The sequence below is a fragment of the Rana temporaria genome, chromosome 4 (assembly GCF_905171775.1).
Source record: "Rana temporaria chromosome 4, aRanTem1.1, whole genome shotgun sequence".
NCBI classification, from domain to species: Eukaryota; Metazoa; Chordata; class Amphibia; order Anura; family Ranidae; genus Rana; species Rana temporaria.
The window spans coordinates 433236528-433254683 of record NC_053492.1 but is presented as its reverse complement, the minus strand read 5'-3'; the positions used below and the strand labels follow the sequence as shown (position 1 = coordinate 433254683).

General features: G+C 43.1%; 1 protein-coding gene across 1 annotated transcript in view; it reads right to left on the bottom strand.

The window, feature by feature from the left end:
* USH2A (usherin) overlaps positions 1-18156 on the bottom strand; it is a 1018338-nt gene that overhangs the window by 144056 nt on the left and 856126 nt on the right. The window contains exon 61 of the mRNA XM_040347840.1: positions 9694-10048. Within this exon, the coding sequence (XP_040203774.1) occupies positions 9694-10048 (355 nt within the window). The remainder of the gene's footprint in view (positions 1-9693; positions 10049-18156) is intronic.

Here is an 18156-nt window from a genome sequence, read left to right as displayed (position 1 = left end):
GCATAATAGGACTAAATGGAGGAAAAATGCCGGGTTTATGCGAGGAATAAAGTGGGAAATTAACTTGCCGAGGCTGAAATCATTTTATTTTTACAGCAATGCGTCCTTACCGTGAATTTACTAGTTGAAACATAGCAGCTTTGTAGTAATATTTTCTTAAGCAGCGAGGTCTGACAGCAGTGCCGGCCAATCACATCACGGAACGCTGGAGTGGTTATCACCCATTGAGGTAATTACTTTCAAGTTGAAATAATTACTCTATCAATGTTAATGGTTTTTCAACTTCAATAAAGCACTCACCTGCCGATAATCACAGCTCACCTCGTGCTCTAGCGCAATCGCCTCTCTATTAGGAGGTTATAATATAGCCGTTAGAGTGGTCACTTGTCCTGAACAGCTGCTGAATTTCACTTTAGCTGTCCGTGAACCATAAAAAAATTAGTCATCTGTGTATGATTTCCTTGTAACAAGCCCTTGAATGGCAAAAGAATCTCGTTTCTAAGTTGGACAGGGGCCTTTTCTTGAGCTTCTCTCTTGTTTCTGTCGGCTTCCATTTTGCATATTATGCTAGCTGTGCAATTACCATTTAAAGCTAAACTCCATGCAAATTGAAAAAAAATAAAATCTGTAAATGAGTAATGTGCAAAAAAAATCACTATGGGCCAGATTCTCGTAGATCGGCGTATCTTTGTTCCGGCGTAGCGTATCCTATTTACGCTACGCCTCCGCAACTTAGACGGGCAAGTGCTGTATTCTCAAAGCACTTGCTCCGTAAGTTGCGGCGGCGTAGCGTAAATAGGCCGGCGTAAGCCCGCCTAATTCAAATGTGAAACAGGGGGGTGTGTTTTATGTAAATAACTTGTGACCCGACGTGATTGACGTTTTTCACGAACGGCGCATGCGCCGTCCGTGGAATATCCCAGTGTGCATTGCTCCAAAGTACGCCGCAAGGACGTATTGGTTTCGACGTGAACGTAAATGACGTCCAGCCCCATTCACGGACGACTTACGCAAACAACTTAAAATTTTCAAAATTTTCAAAATTTGACGCAGGAACGACGTCCATACTTAACATTGGTACGCCGCATGTACGCCTCATATAGCAGGGGTAACTTTAAGCCGGGAAAAGCCTAACGTAAACGGCGTATCTGTACTGCGTCGGCCGGGCGTACGTTCGTGAATTCGCGTATCTAGCTGATTTACATATTTTTAGGCGTAAATCAGCGTACACGCCCCTAGCGGCCAGCCTAAATATGCAGTTACGATCCGACGGGGTAACAGACTTACGCCGGTCGGATCTAATAGAAATCTATGCGTAACTGATTCTAAGAATCAGGAGCATAGATACGACCACCCAGACTCAGAGATACAACGGCGTATCTGGAGATACGACATCATATCTCCTTTGAGAATCTGGGCCAATGTGTGGGTTCTACCCTAGGTTCACACCTATGCGTTTTTTAGCAGGTTTTGCAGTTTGCAGAAACGCCCTACAGACCATTTAACATGGTTTCTATGCGTTTTGCGTCCAGTGCGTTTTTGGAAGGGGTCAGGGACTTTTTTCCCACGATTTGTGGGTAATAGACTTCAATGGAATGTGATACAAGTGTTGTGTTTCTAATTCGACTTTTTATGTGTTATTCAGTTTTTATTTTAACACTGTATATAGCTGGTTGCTAAGCAGGGGTCGGGAAGCTGACCGCTGCGTCCTTAACAACCGATGAATCATAAGCTGACAGCTAAATGTAAAACAAATAAAAATTGTGAAAAAAAAACAGCGTGGGGTCCCCCCCAGGTCCATACTAGACCCCCAAAAAAAACAGCGTGGGGTCCTCCCCAGGTCCATACCAGGCCTTTTGGGTCTAGTATGGATTTCCCCCGCCCCAAATGGTTTAAAAAAATGGCGTGGGGTTCCCACCAAAATCCATACCGAACCTATAGCAGTGCAAGCAGCCTGGCAGGTCAGGAAAGGGAGGGGACGAGCAAACGCCCCCCTCCTGAAACATACCAGGCCACATGCCCTCAGCATGGGCAGATGGGTGCTTTGGGGAGGGGTTCTGTTCCCCCCCATAAGCACCTTGCCCCATGTTGATGGGGACAAGGGCCTCTTCCCGACGACCCTGGATGGTGGTTGTCGGGGTCTGCGACCGTGGGGCTTATTGGAATCTGGAAGCCGCTATTTAAGAAAGGGGCCCCCAGATCCCGCCCTCCCATGTGAATGGGTATCGGGTATATCGTCCCCTACCCATTCACCTCAAAAAGCAGTGAAATGTAAAAAAAAGAGTCGGTCTTTGACAAGTCCTTTATTAAAAAAATTGCTCTGAGCCGTCCTTTCCCACTGCCGTCTTCTCAAGCTGCCGTCTTCTCCCACCGCCATGTCTCTCACTGCTGAAGGGCCTGGTATGGACCTGGCCTTTTTTTTTCGTTTTTTTGCCGCCAATTTATTTTTAAACGGACGTTCACAAAATCCAAAAGTGATAAAATATATAGAAAACAGTGCAGCGCAAACCAATAATGATTGTGTGAAATAATAATAAACAATAAAGTCCAAAAGCAATTAAAAATCCAACGATCCAATTCTTTGGAATCTTCACCAAGTGACAGTAGACACACCCGAACTAGTATGTGATCCCTCCACCAGTAAAGATGGGTACTCTCACCTCAGCAATAGACCACTGTTTTACCATATGGTCAAATGAGCAGAATATAATCAGCACAGGAGACCAGGGAGCAAGATGGTGATTCAGTTCCTCATATAATCAGCCAAGATCAAGGACTGGAGCAAGTAGAGAAAAATCAATAATCTAAGAGCTTCCGCTGGGTTCACGTGTTTAATTGAATAAAAACATATACACAGGCTACTCACACTTTAGCGGATTCAATAGGCATATAGTAACCGAAAAAGGACCTCAGGGAGTTCTCAGGACAGCAGCGAGCGACGTGTGGTGCAGATTCCTGTCCCCCGGACAACTTCCTCAGCAGGGCGGAGTCAGAGCGTGTGACATGTCAGACATGTCCACAGGACACTGTGGATTACAGGCCATCCTTCAGACCACCATCCAGCACTATGAAGCATTACGGGCCTCCTCTGACCAGTGACCACTGGCAATACACTGCATGGTGGCACTGGCATCATCACGATCATGCAAAAAGGTTTTTCTATTTTATTTTTTACGTTACCCTTTTGTCAAAAAAGCAATATATTCCCCGAAATGGTTTTACTTAAAATAACGCCTAAATCTGTGTCTGTAGGGCATGTTCAAACCATAATACCATAAATAATAACATGTTAAAAATTTTCACTCCAGCAGTAGCATATAATGAGTTTGGAAATTGTAGAGAAATGCATTACAATTTAACTACACCCATTCGATTTTAGACGACTAAAATTTGTTTTAGTCAACTAAAATGTACTGGAGATTTAGTCGACAAAATACTGTACAACTAAAACTGAAACACTTGCAGAAGACTAAAATGGGACAAAAACTAAAATGCCATTTTAGTCCTAAAACTAAAAATTAAATTGAAATGTGCTGCCAAAATGAACACTGCTCTCTCTACACCTACTATGTACTGTACTATGCACTCCTGGTATTTAAAGGGGTTTTCCACCTTTTTTTTAAGTTTATTAAAAGTCAGCAGCTACAAAAAGCGTAGCTGCTGGCTTTTAATAAACAAACACTTACCTGCTCCACGGCTCCAGCGACGCACCGGCCAGGGCTCGACTCCTCGCCCCCCCTCGCCGGCCGGCCGGCGTCTTCATTCTTAGTGTAGGCACCCAGCAGTGACAGCTTTCGGCTTCACGGCCAGGCACCCACTGCGCATGAGCGAGCGGCAGTGCGCGAGCGGCGCGGCACTGTCCGATTGGACAGGCGCTCGCCTACAGGGAGGGGCTGTGAAAAGGCGATTAAGCTAATCGCCTTTCCAGTCCCTCGGCGGAAGGAGGAAGTGGGACAGGAAGTCCCCTTCTCCTGAAGCCCCCACTCCCCCCCCAAAAAAATTACATGCCAAATGTGGCATGTAAGGGGGCGAGGAGTGGGTTAAGCGGAAGTTCCATTTTTAGGTGGAACTCCTCTTTAATACCCTTTCAGACCCTCCCACTGTTAATGACATTTGACCACATCCACTATTTCATGCGGTTTGGAGGGTGAGATAAAACCCTGGTCATATGTACACATATATTTACAAATTAGTCACAGAAACCAGGTGTTTACCATATAATACAAATTGATAAGATTATTTTGAAGAAGCTGATGAAGTGTAAATCTGAAAAACATCAAAAATACCATGATGTTCCATTGAGTAAATGACAAATGTCAGCAATGTGAACTAGCAATGTTCCTATATCCCTATACGAGACATTAGATTCATCCCTGTATGACACATTAATCCACATTTCTCCACTAGGCTGTGTGGAATCATTTAGCAATGCCGAGGTGAAATCAGACTTTCTTATCACACGTTATAGACTTAGCGTTTTCTGTTCAGACTTCATAAATGCAGAAGGGAAAACCAGCCAAGATCTTAATTCATGTTCAATCACAACTCAATTCCTGGCACTATGAAAACCTTTTTATACCATTATTCCAAGATCCAGGGCAGGAAATACACAGGCAAAATGCAGCTAAGTCTCTTTAAGACTAAAATCACTTATAGAGGGATAAGCCTTCTGAATGGCGAGTCATGAAGTTCCGAATGGTTAAAATAGATACTGAGGGAATACACAGCAAACAGCAGAGGTGTAGAATAGAGGCACCCATAGAGATGAGGCAGCAGTGGCTTGTTCTGATTGATTGTAGCTATATCAAGCAACATTTTTTTATATTATATTATCAAGCAACAATTTTATATACATATATATATATATATATATATATATATATATATATATATATATATATATATATATATATATATATATATATATTATATATATATATATATACACACACACACTGCTGAAAAAAATTTAAGGAACACTTTGAAAACATATCAGATCTCAAATCTCATTCTTGATATCTATACCGATATGGACTGGGTAATGTGTTAGGAATGAAAGGATGGCACATCGTTTGATGGAAATGAAAATTATCCACCTACAGAGGGCTGAATTCAAAGACACCCCGAAAATCAAAGTGAAAAAATTATGCAGCAAACTAGTCCATTTTTCTGAAATTTCATTGCAACAACTCAAAATGGTCCTCAGTAGTTTGCATGGCCCCCAAGTGCTTGTATGAATGCCTGACAACATCAGGACATGCTCCTAATGAGACGACGGATGGTTTCCTGGGGTATTTCCTCCCAGATCTGGACCAGAGCATCACTGAGCTTCTGAACAGACTGAGGTGCAACCTGGCGGCACCTGATGGATCGAAATATAATGTCCCAGAGGTGTTCTTTTGGATTTAGGTCAGGTGAGCATGGGGGCAATTCAATGGTATCAATTTCTTCATCCTCCAGGAACTGGCTGCATGCTGTCGCCACATGAGGCCGGGCATTGTTGTGCACCAGGAGGAACCCAGGACCCACTGCACCAGAGTAGGGTCTGACACTGGGTCCAAGGATTTCATCCCGATACCTAATGGGAGTCAGGGTGCCATTGTGTAGCCTGTAGAGGTCTGTGCGTCCCTCCATGGATATGCCTCCCCAGACCATCACTGACCCACTACTAAACCGGTCATGCTGAACGATATTCCATTGTTCTACCTTGACCAAAATTGACGACCCAGCAAAATTACCTGTAATTTGTCCTAAGCCAGACTGCTGACAATGCAATTGGACAGATGACACTGCAGAACATCCATCTTTAAAAGAAGCTGCAGGAATCAACCATAGAGGTCAATCACGTACCTCCCTCCCATGTTGCTGACAACTTACACAGCTACATTTGTGCCATCACAGACCCTCCTAGCTTCCAATTACCACTCTAAAATGGAAAACCTTCACCTGGACTGAAACCTTCAGCTAATCAATGTTATCTTCCAATATCTCAGGAAACTGCAATCACCACCTACAACAATACTCAAGGAACAGCTGCAGCAACAGGTCCTGATAGAACAGATACATCAGACCCTGCAAGGTACATGAACCTTATGAAACCTAAAAAAAAAAATGTAAACCAGCTTCTTGAAACAGACAGTTATTTCCCAGAGAACTACAGAAGCTGGAGGTCAACATATAGGTCAGTAGTTCAGGACCTCTGCATCTCACCCATGCAAAAGCTTGATCTGCTAATCAGATGGTTGGGGGCTACAATTACTGGATGTGTCAAACAACCTAAAACTGTTCACATCTATGAACCAAAGACCTTAAACTAACATGGTTGGGATTAGAGAAAATTTATGAAAGCCCTAAAGTCACAGTACTTGCTTTATTCAAAAGATTACAAGACTTTCCTAAATTGCCAACAGAGACAACCAAACCTTTCAGGAACCTAGTGATCTTCTTCTTGAACTAGAAATTGAAAAGAACGACCCACATTTGCCAGGCATTTGATATTTAGACACTGCACACAGTTAAGAACCCTTTGGTGGTAAAATGATCTTTCTATCTGCAAGAAAAATGAGTGGCAACAGCAGGGTCTGGAGTCAAGTGCCTTTCCACCCTTTTCCTTCTTCTTTGAAATTCATCAGATATATAGTCAAGGCCAAGAATGACCCACGTTTATCTGCTGTGGGCATAAAATGCTTCTATCCTCACATGTGCAAGGTGTAAAAATGCTACTCCTAAGTACAGGGACTTTGGAGATGCTATCTGTGTCAAAAAGGCAGGAATCACGCACACTCCCATAGATACCAGTGATGAAGGGGATAAGAGACATAAAGATCCAATTTATTACTGTCCAATTCACAACAAGCCACATCCTCAGAAAATGTACTTTCAGGGAATAACCTGGAACAATTCAAGGGGTTTCTAAGGAGTTGTGATATTTTCTTCAGGTGTTGTGCATCATTGGTGCATGTTGCCATGGGCTGCAAAGTTGCTGTCAAATGCTCAGAATGTGACCGCTACATGCGTGAATGAGCTTTTTGTCCAAGCCGCGGACCTCTACATCCAGTAAAGACTTCATACTTATGTTAAACAATGGTGGGAAGAACCATGAACTGCAACAGCAGTCACATTAATGTGTACTGAGCTACTCAACAAAGGACTTCGGGCAAAGACTAATGTAAAAAAAGGTTACGGTGTTATCCCCCAAGGAAAAACTAAGAAAGCAGTTAGCAGGTATGATTAGATGACAGAAGCAGTAATTTGCTGTGCTGGTTCCTTTGAGGAACAACCACGAACAACACTAATGCCCTGTACACACGATCGGATATCTGATGGAATCTAATCCGATGGATTTTTTCGTTGGATATCCGATGAAGCTGACTTTCATCAGTCTTGCCTACACACCATCAGTCAAAAATGGAGTTCAATGCTTCCGAGCATGCGTCGACTTGATTCTGAGCATGCGTGGATTTTTGACCGATGGACTTCCACACAGACGATCGTTTTTTTATCCATAGGAAAATTTTAAAACATGTTCTATTTTTTTTCACCGATGGAAAACAAACCGATGGGGCCCACACATGATCGGTTTGTCCATCGGTCCGTTTTCATCAAACCGATCGTGTGTACAGGGCTTAAGAGGAACCAAACAAATTTCTCTACTCCTTAAATGCAATTGATTGCCTAATGACAAGGAGGAAATCCCTACACCAAAAAATGTTCGTTCTGAACCTCATCTAAGCCACTTGGCTTCTTGTACCCACATAACTCTGTTAGGTAGGAACATCCTGAGGGCACACAATGCCCATTACCAGCATAATGGTTGGAACAATGCTCCTTATTCCCAAAAGGCTGATCTAGGTTGGATAAATACTGGGACCCACCACGAGTGGAAACATCAAGCCTCATGTGTGCTCCAATAAAACTATCATGCAGGAAAGTCACGGCTACATTAGAGAATTGATTATAATAGCCCCAGTAAACTACATTCTAGACTACCATTGAGAGCATTAAGCCTGCATTTTCTTACGACAATCAAGAATTTATTGATATGGATATAAAAGCCAAACCCAATGGCAACTCAGTCAATATACCTGAAACACAGTTAGCAGAGAACAGCCAAAGGGACCTGGCAGAATTTTCTGGCCCAGTGATCGTGCAAGGATTTTCTTTTCTTCACAAATTGGAAGTAGAACATCACAAAGATGGACTTGTTGAGAGGTTCTTAGAGCCTAGAAGAAGCACTCCACCTATTCCACAAAGGGACTATAAAAGTTCTGCCACTTTTAAAGAACTGACTGTATACTTGCAAACACTGCTCCATCTGTTTAAATTCTACACATATGAAGACTCATCACACACTATTCCAAGGATTATTGCATTTTTTTTTTTAGTTTCTTGTACTTTCCCTCTTTTAATCTTTCAGGTCCAAAGGACAAGAATTATCCATGTTCATGAACTTTACTGATATGTTATTGTAATTGCAGTGCAACTACATGTTTAGTATAGTGATATCTAATGATATCAGATTGGGGGTGTTGTGCCACCAACAGTCCACTTTATTGTTTTTTTTGTTGTTATGTTTTGTGCCTTGGTACATTACATTCTTTCTCCCCTTTTGTTGTGTGCACTTAGTATAGTCCCCTGTTAGACGCTCCCTGCTTTCCCATGCCCTCTAGTCATTCATTTTTTGTTCTCATGGGGTAAAAAACTTCCCCCATAGAGTTAGAAAGCATGTTGTTCTGTAAAGTTCTTTCACCTTCAATAAATACTCAGATAAAATTATATTAACATGCGAAGTCTGGAATAAGCTACTTTGGATTAAATTCTGAGTTTGGTTGAAGCTGCCTAAGGAATTTTCCAGGTCAATAGGCTGCAATATTGTCCCAAACAGACTAGGTCTCAGGAGGCATTTTCAACTGCCCAATTTTATAGTAAGGGGGTTGGCTTACCTAAAAGCTCCCTTTATGACCCTTCTATACCTGCTGCCCATGCAGTGTACTATGGCTGAAAAAATTATTCTGGGTAAATGTGCACAAAAAATTGCCAGAGACCCTCTACAGACCATTTGGTGCCCTCTTGTACAAGGCTAACTCTCTTCTACTATAATCTCTAAAAATCTATTTTCAGACAAACTGGACACAAAACAGAAACAAAATTTCACATCTGTGTCTCTCTTAGTTATGTCTAAAATTCCTCCACAGTAGGATCTGTCCCAGAGGCACGGGTTGAGATTAGCTAAAAAATCAGGTCGTGAATTTTGTACTCTGGGATGATGGTGGAATGAAGTAGCAAAGTAGGTGTCTCTTTGGAAAAGCCATTTATGGACTCCAGATGCATGCCTGGCAGATGGGCAGTTTGTGCCAATGTAAGAGAGGGGGGGGGGATTCAGTAGACACTTTCCACTTTTTAGGGGCAAATAATAGCAACTGGTCATAAAACCCAACATGGCCAGTTGGTTCTTCCCTCATTGAGGCCAGCCAGGTGTTGTCTGCAGAGGTTGTGGACAGAATATCCCATATCAATGGGCACATACAATTGGCTTTGTACTGAGCTATATCATACAAAATAATGCAACCTTGGGTTTCTAATGACTGCATACAAAGTTGCTTCAAAAGAAAGGCACAGATCACTCCTGATCAAAATCAGAACAATGTCAACTATAGTTATATATAACTATCATATGCATAAAATAAATCTTACCGGTACTGTCAGCGTTGTATCAGTGGCTTTGGTAGGAGTTGGATCATTTGTACCAGGACCATAAATGATTACATACTTCACTATAATACCATGGGGTATTGAAGGAGCGGCCCAACTAAGAAACAAAGAATAAGCACTTGTGGCTTTTGCATTGGGTGGTTGAATGGCTTCGGGGGCAGCTTCCAGTGTACGAATTAAAGACCAAGGGCTTGCTACAGAACCCACACTATTTTGTGCAGTGACGCAGTATTCATATGTTGTGTATGGCTGCAATTCATCAGAAATGTCTGTATAGTCCAAGACTCCTCCCAGCAATGTAAGCAACGTGGTATTTCCTGGTTGGCCAGCAAGACGTCTATAAAATAAAAAACAATACATGTGAAGAACGTTTTGGTGTAAAATCTTATATGATGATGTCTTTACAAACTAAATGTATAAAGTCTGGTTCATAGAATTTAATCTACTAATTTGTGTATTGGAATATGGTAAAGCACCCTCCAAATTATTGAGTTCAAATGTTCCCAGTGAAGGGTACTAATAATTATACAGGGCGCAAAGACATTTTAGACACCATTCAAGCCATTTTGAACATAGGCTGCCATGGAACTATCCTAGCCTATGAATGGACAATGAAGGAGAAGCATCACAATGATATGCTTATCTTTCTGTCACTGTGTTATCCTTGTCCTGCTCCTCCTTTTCCCACCAATGAAAAGTTGATACATGGAATATCCATTTGCCTTCTGAGGGATCAGGAAGGATTTTTTTCCCCACTAGAGAAAATTGGATCATGCTTTAATTTTTTTTTTTGCCATCTCATGGATTAACTGTGAAGTTCCGCTTTCAGGCCCCGTACACACGGCCGAGAAACTCGACGAGCAAAACACATTGTTTTGCTCGTCGAGTTCCTTGTGAAGCCGCCGAGGATCTCGACGAGCCAAGTTTCCCCGTTGACTAACGAGGAAATAGAGAACATGTTCTCTATTTGGCCCGACGAGATCCTCGTCGGTTTCCTTGGCCGAAAGTGTACACACGGCCGGGTTTCTCGGCAGAATACGACTCCGATCGAGTTTCTGGCTGAATTCTGCCGAGAAACTCGGTCGTGTGTACGGGGCCTCACAGCTAAATCTTGGCCTAAATCTAACTATAACTCCTCTAGTCCCAAATGTGACCATGCATGTTGACTTCTACTTATTCATAAACTACCCAGATAGCAAGCAATTGTGCTGCAAGTTTGAAAATTACTTACTAAGCTATTTCAGAAAGTTTGCATTGCATGACTCCAGATCAACTGTTTTTGCAAACATTCTGCAAGTCTTCTGCAAGTTCTGGTTCAGTTATGATGTGCAATAGTCATCACCACAGGGGTCACTGTGGCTGATTTTTCATGCTGTAGACTTGCAGAGCTCTTGCTGTAGACTCACCACTGCAACGTTGCTCTTGCTAGGATTATAGGATTGTGAATATTTTTTCTATTGGTTGAACTAGATGGACTTTTTTCAACCTGAATAACTACGTAACCCTGAGCTCCAATGTATAGGGGGCTGCAAAGGTCTAATGCCAAGTCAAATTTAGATGCCAACACTACTTGCATTTCAAAAATGAATTATTGAATACAGAGCTGCATTCATTTGTGTATTTTATGTATTTTATATATGCTTAGAGTTTAGCTTTAATTGTTACCCCGATGGCAAGGATAACTTGCCACAAATTTGTGGCAGTGTTGTATTGTAAGTCTGTTAACTTGCTGCACATTTTCACTGGCAAGTTGTACACTTGCAGAGCACTTGAAGCACAAGTTCTAGTTGAGACTTTTCCAATTTGTAGCAAATTTGCGCGGCGAGTCTGTAGCAAGAGCAAAGTTGCAGTGGTGAGTCTACAGAAAGAGCTCTGCAAGTCTACAGCATAAACATTTAGCCACAGCGACCCCTGTGGTGGGAAGACTATTGCACAACATAACTGAACCAGAACTTGCAGAATGTTTGCAAAAAAAGTTGATATGGAGTCATGCAATGCGAACTTGCTGAAATAGCTTAGTAAGTCATTTTCAAACTTGCAGCACAATTGCATGCTATCTGGGTAGTTTAGGAATAAGTAGAAGTCAATATGCATGGTCATATTTAGGACTAGGGGAGTTATAGTTGGATTTAGCTGGTATAGCGGAACTTCACTCTCTCAATCAACATTGGCTATTTTTAATCCTTATGCTGCTAGCATTAGTAAATAGATAGAAAAGCATATCATATTTACATGTGCTAAGTTTTTTTTACATTTTCTAAGTTAATTCCTGATTTCCATGCCTAGGCAAACTATGGCATACATCCCAGGAGTCTTTAGGAGGTGAGGAGGGGTTTTAAGCATACCATCTTGCCTGCATGCCTGAGCTAAGGGCAGTTGGATTCCAGGAAGTAAATGCTACATTAATCATCTGCCCTTAGTCAAGATGGCCACAGCCAGAAATGCTAGAATATTAAAAATGAATTAAATAGCATTTTTGGTTTCTAGTCTTTAGATGCATGTGTTAAGCATTAGGGGGTGTTGTAAGTGCTAACAGTTTATTTTAGGTACTGTAGGTTTACAGTTAATGTTTAAGAGGGACAAAGTGATTAAGTGTTAGGGTGGGGATAGAGGTAAGTTGATGAGTGCGATAAAAGTGTGCTTTGTGTCCACACTTATTTTTGGTACAAAGTTCTTGGCCCCCAGCACCAACTACTAACTTATTAATTTTGGCTTGATTTTGATGGTTTGATGGCTTGATTTTGATGGTTCTTCATTATTTAGCGAGTTACTGTCCTAAAATGAATTCGAACATATTAAAGATAAATTCCAGGTATGGATATTTTATACATAGTTAGATTGGTCCAGCTTGGACCAATCTAACTATGTATGTACCTGGTCGATGCCTCTGGAAGCTGGAAATCACTGAAGTAATGATCGCTACTCTAGTGATCTCCACTTGCTTATGGGTCCCGTGACGAACAGCTGTATTTTCTGAAAAATTGCAAAGAATTCTCTGATTGGAGAAGGTGGAAAAAATGGAAAGCATTCTCTGAATGGTGCCCATGCCAAGTGGCTGACCTCCTTTTGTTTAGAGTGCTGCAGGGCAGCCACTTGGCATGGGACCCAGAAGCAAGTGGAGATAACTGGAGTAGTGATGTCTACTTCAGTAATTCCCAGCTTTCAGGGGGATAGGCCAGGTATGGTATATACAGTTACAGTGGTCCGAGATAAACATATGTAGCCAAGCATAAAATATTAATACTTGGAATTATTCTTTAACTACTTGCCAACCAGTGGTCGCAGATATACTGTGGCAGGGTGGCACTATTGCGTGCATCACCATACCGGTACATCACTCCGTGCAATAGCTATAGCAGGCGCCCGCAACGCGTCGCCAGAGCCGATGCGTGTGGTGGTCATAATGTCCACCGGCCACCCGCGATCGCTCCACAGAGAGCCAGAATGGGGATCTGAGATTTCTGCAGCAAATTGCGTTTGTCTACTGTGGCTTGTCAATAAATACATCTATTGTTTAAGAGCAACAAAGTGCGGATCATCTTTTCCTCATTATTCTACACAGTCAGCGGCTGTGAATCAAGCTCCCGGGAGCTCTGCTTTCCATGTGATGTATGGGTAGTAGCACTGACTTTTTTGTAGGGGTGCAACGGATCAAAAAACTCACTGTTCGGATCGTTCCTCGGATCAGGAGTCACGGATCGGATCATTTTTCGGATCGGCAAAAAAAAAAAAATCTCCCCCACTGTAATATCCACATGTCCCCCCCCCACCAACTATAGTACCCCCTCCTCTCAGTACAGTGACCCCCCCTCCTCTCAATACAGAGACCCCCCCTCCTCTCAGTACAGTGACCCCCCCTTCTCTCAGTACAGTGAGTGACCCCCCCTTCTCTCAGTACACTGAGTGACCCCCCCTTCTCTCAGGACAGTGACCCCCCTTCTCTCAGGACAGTGACCCCCCTTCTCTCAGGACAGTGACCCCCCATCTCTCAGGACAGTGACCCCCCCCAGCTAGTACCGACAGACACTCCCCGAGCGGTGTGTCCCACGAGTGCGGGCTCCTCCTCTGTGGGTGTAAACAGAGGAGGGCCACCGCCGGGTGTACCAAGATGGCCGCGGCTCCGGAGCTAGGCCGAAGCCGCGGCCTTTCCTAATGTTACGGCGGTGGCTCCGGAGCTAGGCCGAAGCCGCGGCCTTTCCTAGCGTTATGGTCGCGGCTCCGGAGGTAGGCCGAAGCCGCGGCCATAACATTAGGAAAGGCTGCAGCTTTGGCCTAGCTCCGGAGCCGCCGCCGTAACATTAGGAAAGGCCGCGGCTTCGGCCTATCTCCGGAGCCGTGGCAATCCGCGGATCACAGTGTGTTCCGATCCGAAGGGGGTGACCCGTTCGGATCACGGATCAACTGTGATCCGTTGCACCCATACTTTTTGGTTTATAGAATGGGGATCTGCCAGTGTAAACAAAGCAAATCCCCAATCTGCCAGGGGATTAGAGAGAGATCGTCTGTTCCAAGTGATCAGGAACAGCGATCTCTCTCTACTCCCAGTCAGACCACTCCCCCCACAGTTAAGAACACCCCCCTAGGCAATACACGTAACCCCTTGATAGCTCCCTAGTCTTAACCCCTTCCCTGCCAGTGTCATTTATACAGTGATCAGTGGCTATTTTTAGTTCTGATCACATAATTTGTAAAACATGTTTTTTTTGCTATTCTGAAGCTTCTCTCCAGCCACTTTGCATATTATTTTTATATATGCTGTGATTCTGTACTTGCCATATTTGCTGCAGAAATCTCCCTCCACTAAGTCTGGCTGCATCCATTTTAACTGCGGGCAGCTGAAGCTGCTGCCTGTTCACTTCCTGGATTTAGACAGACACACAGAGGCACACCTCCAGCTCTGCAGCTCTCATTGGCCCTCATATGACTCACCCCCCCCTTTCTTCCTGGCAAACTCTCACGAGAGTGAGAGAGAGAGCTGAGCATGATGTCATAAGCCTAGGCTAATGACCAGACAAGAAACAGGAAGTTGGCTGTATAAGGTATTTACTGGCAGAAAACAAATGTTTTACTATCCAAAGTTAAAAAAACAAGGGCAGAAGATATAATAGGTGGAAAGATGAAAAAATTACCGAAGGTCCGCTTTAAGTCTCTCACTAAATAATGAAGCCAGGATTACAAACGTACACTTTCAAAAAAAAAAGTCAGCTACATTTGCACACGTATCTTTCTGATGGCAGATTTCTTTAAAAGGAAAAAAATAATAATTCCCAGAAATATGCTACCGGGCGAACACAAGCACATCCTGAGCATATAATAAAAATGAACCCTTTTCCCTCTGTCTAGAGGTTGTTTTATCTGTATCATTGCTTAAACAAAACTCTTGTCCTTTATAGACGTGTTTGCATGGGTAGATAATCGCCATCTAACACAGCGATCATGAAAAGCTTCCATTTGCCATTACGCCACGATACGATGGGGAGACGAATGTGAGGTGAACATTTTTTCCATACTGCTTGACACAAAGTACTTTTTTGTCCTAATTTAAATAGGTCAATTCTTGTGGCATTATGTGAGATGCAGGAGAGATTTTCTAAAGTGCTCTTTCAAGCTACTGTAGTTTGATTAGGAATAAAAATGATGCGTGGATAAAAAGCACAGCAAATTCCACCGAAGAGCGACAGGAAAAGAACTCAGACAAATGGACGGGGCATGTTACAGGATATCATCTGGCTCAAAATAACACCGTAACAGTGCAATGGTTCTCTTATCTTAGTATTACACCTTTTAGTATTAGTATGGCTCCACAACTATGCATTACAGTAATACGTGCCAAATGCATGCTACTGCAATGAGTGTGAATGCCCGGTACTGTGTGTTGTGGTGCAATTCATTTACAAGTACTATATGCTGCACATTCTACGCATTGTGGTTGGCATTGCGAAGATGGAACAGGGAAAAAAATGTTCATTTAAAATTATTGGACGATCTTCATGCAATATCTATTATTAAATGACATTCTGCGCATCAATTACGTGCAGTACTACACTGCAATGGATTGGAAAAGAATGAAGGGGCCCTAAACTATTAAAATGATTAAAGGGAAATAATTACATGACAATGGGGGTTACTTACTAAGGGCAATTCCACTTTGCACTACAAGTGCTAACTACAAGTGCAAAGTGCTCTTGAAATTGCACTGAAAGTGCACTTGGAAGTGCAGTCGCTGTAGATCCGAGGGGGACATGCAAGGGAAATAAAAAACAGCATTTTAGCTTGCACATGATTGGATGATAAAATCAGCAAAGCTTCCCCTCACTTCAGATCTACCCCTCAGATTTACAGCGACTGCACTTCCAAGTGCACTTTCAGTGCAATTTTAGATGCACTTTGCACTTGTAGTTTGCACTTGTAGTGCAACGTGGCTTTGCCTTTAGTAAATAACCCCCAACGTGTTGTAGTAAGGTGCAATAAATGTGTACGTTTATTCCATTTATTACCACAGTCCATAGAACTGCAATCCATGATCAGCTCCTGGGTTTCTGATCTGGCTACAGACCACTCCATAGGAGCACTTTTATAGCAGGGAATACGGGTCTGTTTTTCCTTGTTCTGTAGTAACGGATCAACTATATGGTGATCTATTGCTGACTTATTGCAGTTAGTAATAGATCCCAATTAGAAGTGATCTGTTACTGAAAAGCTGCAAAGGTGGGATCTGAAATCTCCACTGACAAGATCCATACCCCCATGACAAAAATAATATAAAATGAATAATAAAAAAAAAAAATGTATTATCTGGATGACATTTGTATTTAATGCGTTGTGGCATCATACACTTTAAGAGATGTTTTCTTATTGGTTGCTGTGAGTTATTGAACTCCCACATTATAACTTCTCTTTTCCTCAATGCCTTGCCTTATTGAAGTAACCCATAAGAGCAGAATAACGTCCAATCTTCTTAATAAAGGGGCAGTTCACTGTCCTTCTCACTTTAGGGGGACCAGACTGTAGCCAGCAGGAGCAGAAATTGCTTTAGCATAAGTGGTCACTGAGTATACAATGTTATAGGCTCAGTGATCAGGGACTAAAAAAATGCTCCAGGGTTGGTGGTGAGTGGGAGTAACAAAATATTAGTGGTCAGTGAGAAGAGGAATAATGAACCATCATTGGCATTAGTGGAAGGAATTGTGCCCCATCGTTGGTGTCAGTGGGAGGAATCGTCCCTGATCATTGGTGTTGGTGGGAGGAATTGTGCCCCACGCTGTTGTCAATGGGAGGAATTGTGCCCCATTGTTGGTACTAGTGGGAGGAATTGTTCTCCATGTTGGCATCAATAGGAGGAATTGTGCCCAACATTGGTGTCAGTGGAATGAATTGATTTCACCCCATTGTTGGTATCAGTGGAAGGAATAGTGCTCCTTTGGTGGGAGGACTATTGCCCCTTTGTTGATGTCAGTGTGGAAGGAATTATGCCCCATTGTTTGTGTCAGTGGAAGGAATAGTGGCCCATCACTGATGTCAGCGGGAGGTGCCCTCATAGTTAGTGTCTGTGACAGACCCAACCAGAAAAAGGGCTTTTGGAGAGGACTGCAGGGTAGCCACTTGCCTACTGACTATGGGTCCTGAATTTTGAGGGGTGCTTTATTCTTGGGAGGTGTGTGCCTGGGCGACCCTTGGAGTGGTCTTGCTTGCGACTCTAGATTGTCTCCCCAAAACAAACACACTCCGGGAATCTTGACCCGGGATACGTATTTGGGTCCTTTGGGCCGGATTCACAAACGAGATACGACGGCGTATCTACTGATACGCCGTCGTATCTCTGTTTCTAACTATGCGACTGATTCATAGAATCAGTTACGCATAGCTAGCCCTAAGATCTGACAGGTGTAATTGAATTACACTGTCGGATCTTAAGGATACAATTCTAGGCCGGCCACTAGGTGGCGAGGCCATTGTGGCCGGCGTAGAATATGCAAATGAAGACTTACGGCGATCCCCGAACGTCCCGAACGGCCCGTCGATCTAAATCCATGTCGTACCATGATTTTACCGCGTTTTACCGCGTTTTTAATTCATTTCAATGGAGAGGGGCATGGGGAGCGTTTTAATAGCGCTATTTTTACCGTGAAAACGCGGCAAAAATGCACCAGTGTGAAAGGGCCCTAAAGGAAGCTGTATACTGACAGAAGCTAGACGATTCCGTCAGTGTCTGTGGGAGAAATAGTGCCCCATCATTGGTGTCAGTGGGAGGAATAGTGCCCTTATAGTTGGTGTCCCATAGATGGTATCAGTAGGTGCAATGGTGCCCCAGCCCCACTATTGCTTTCAGTGTTTCTGTCAGAAGGAGAAATAGTGCCCCTTCATGTCAGTGCCAAAGGGCCAGATAAAGACAAGCAAAGGGCTACATCTGGCCTGCAGCCCACAGTTTGGGGATCACTGTACTAG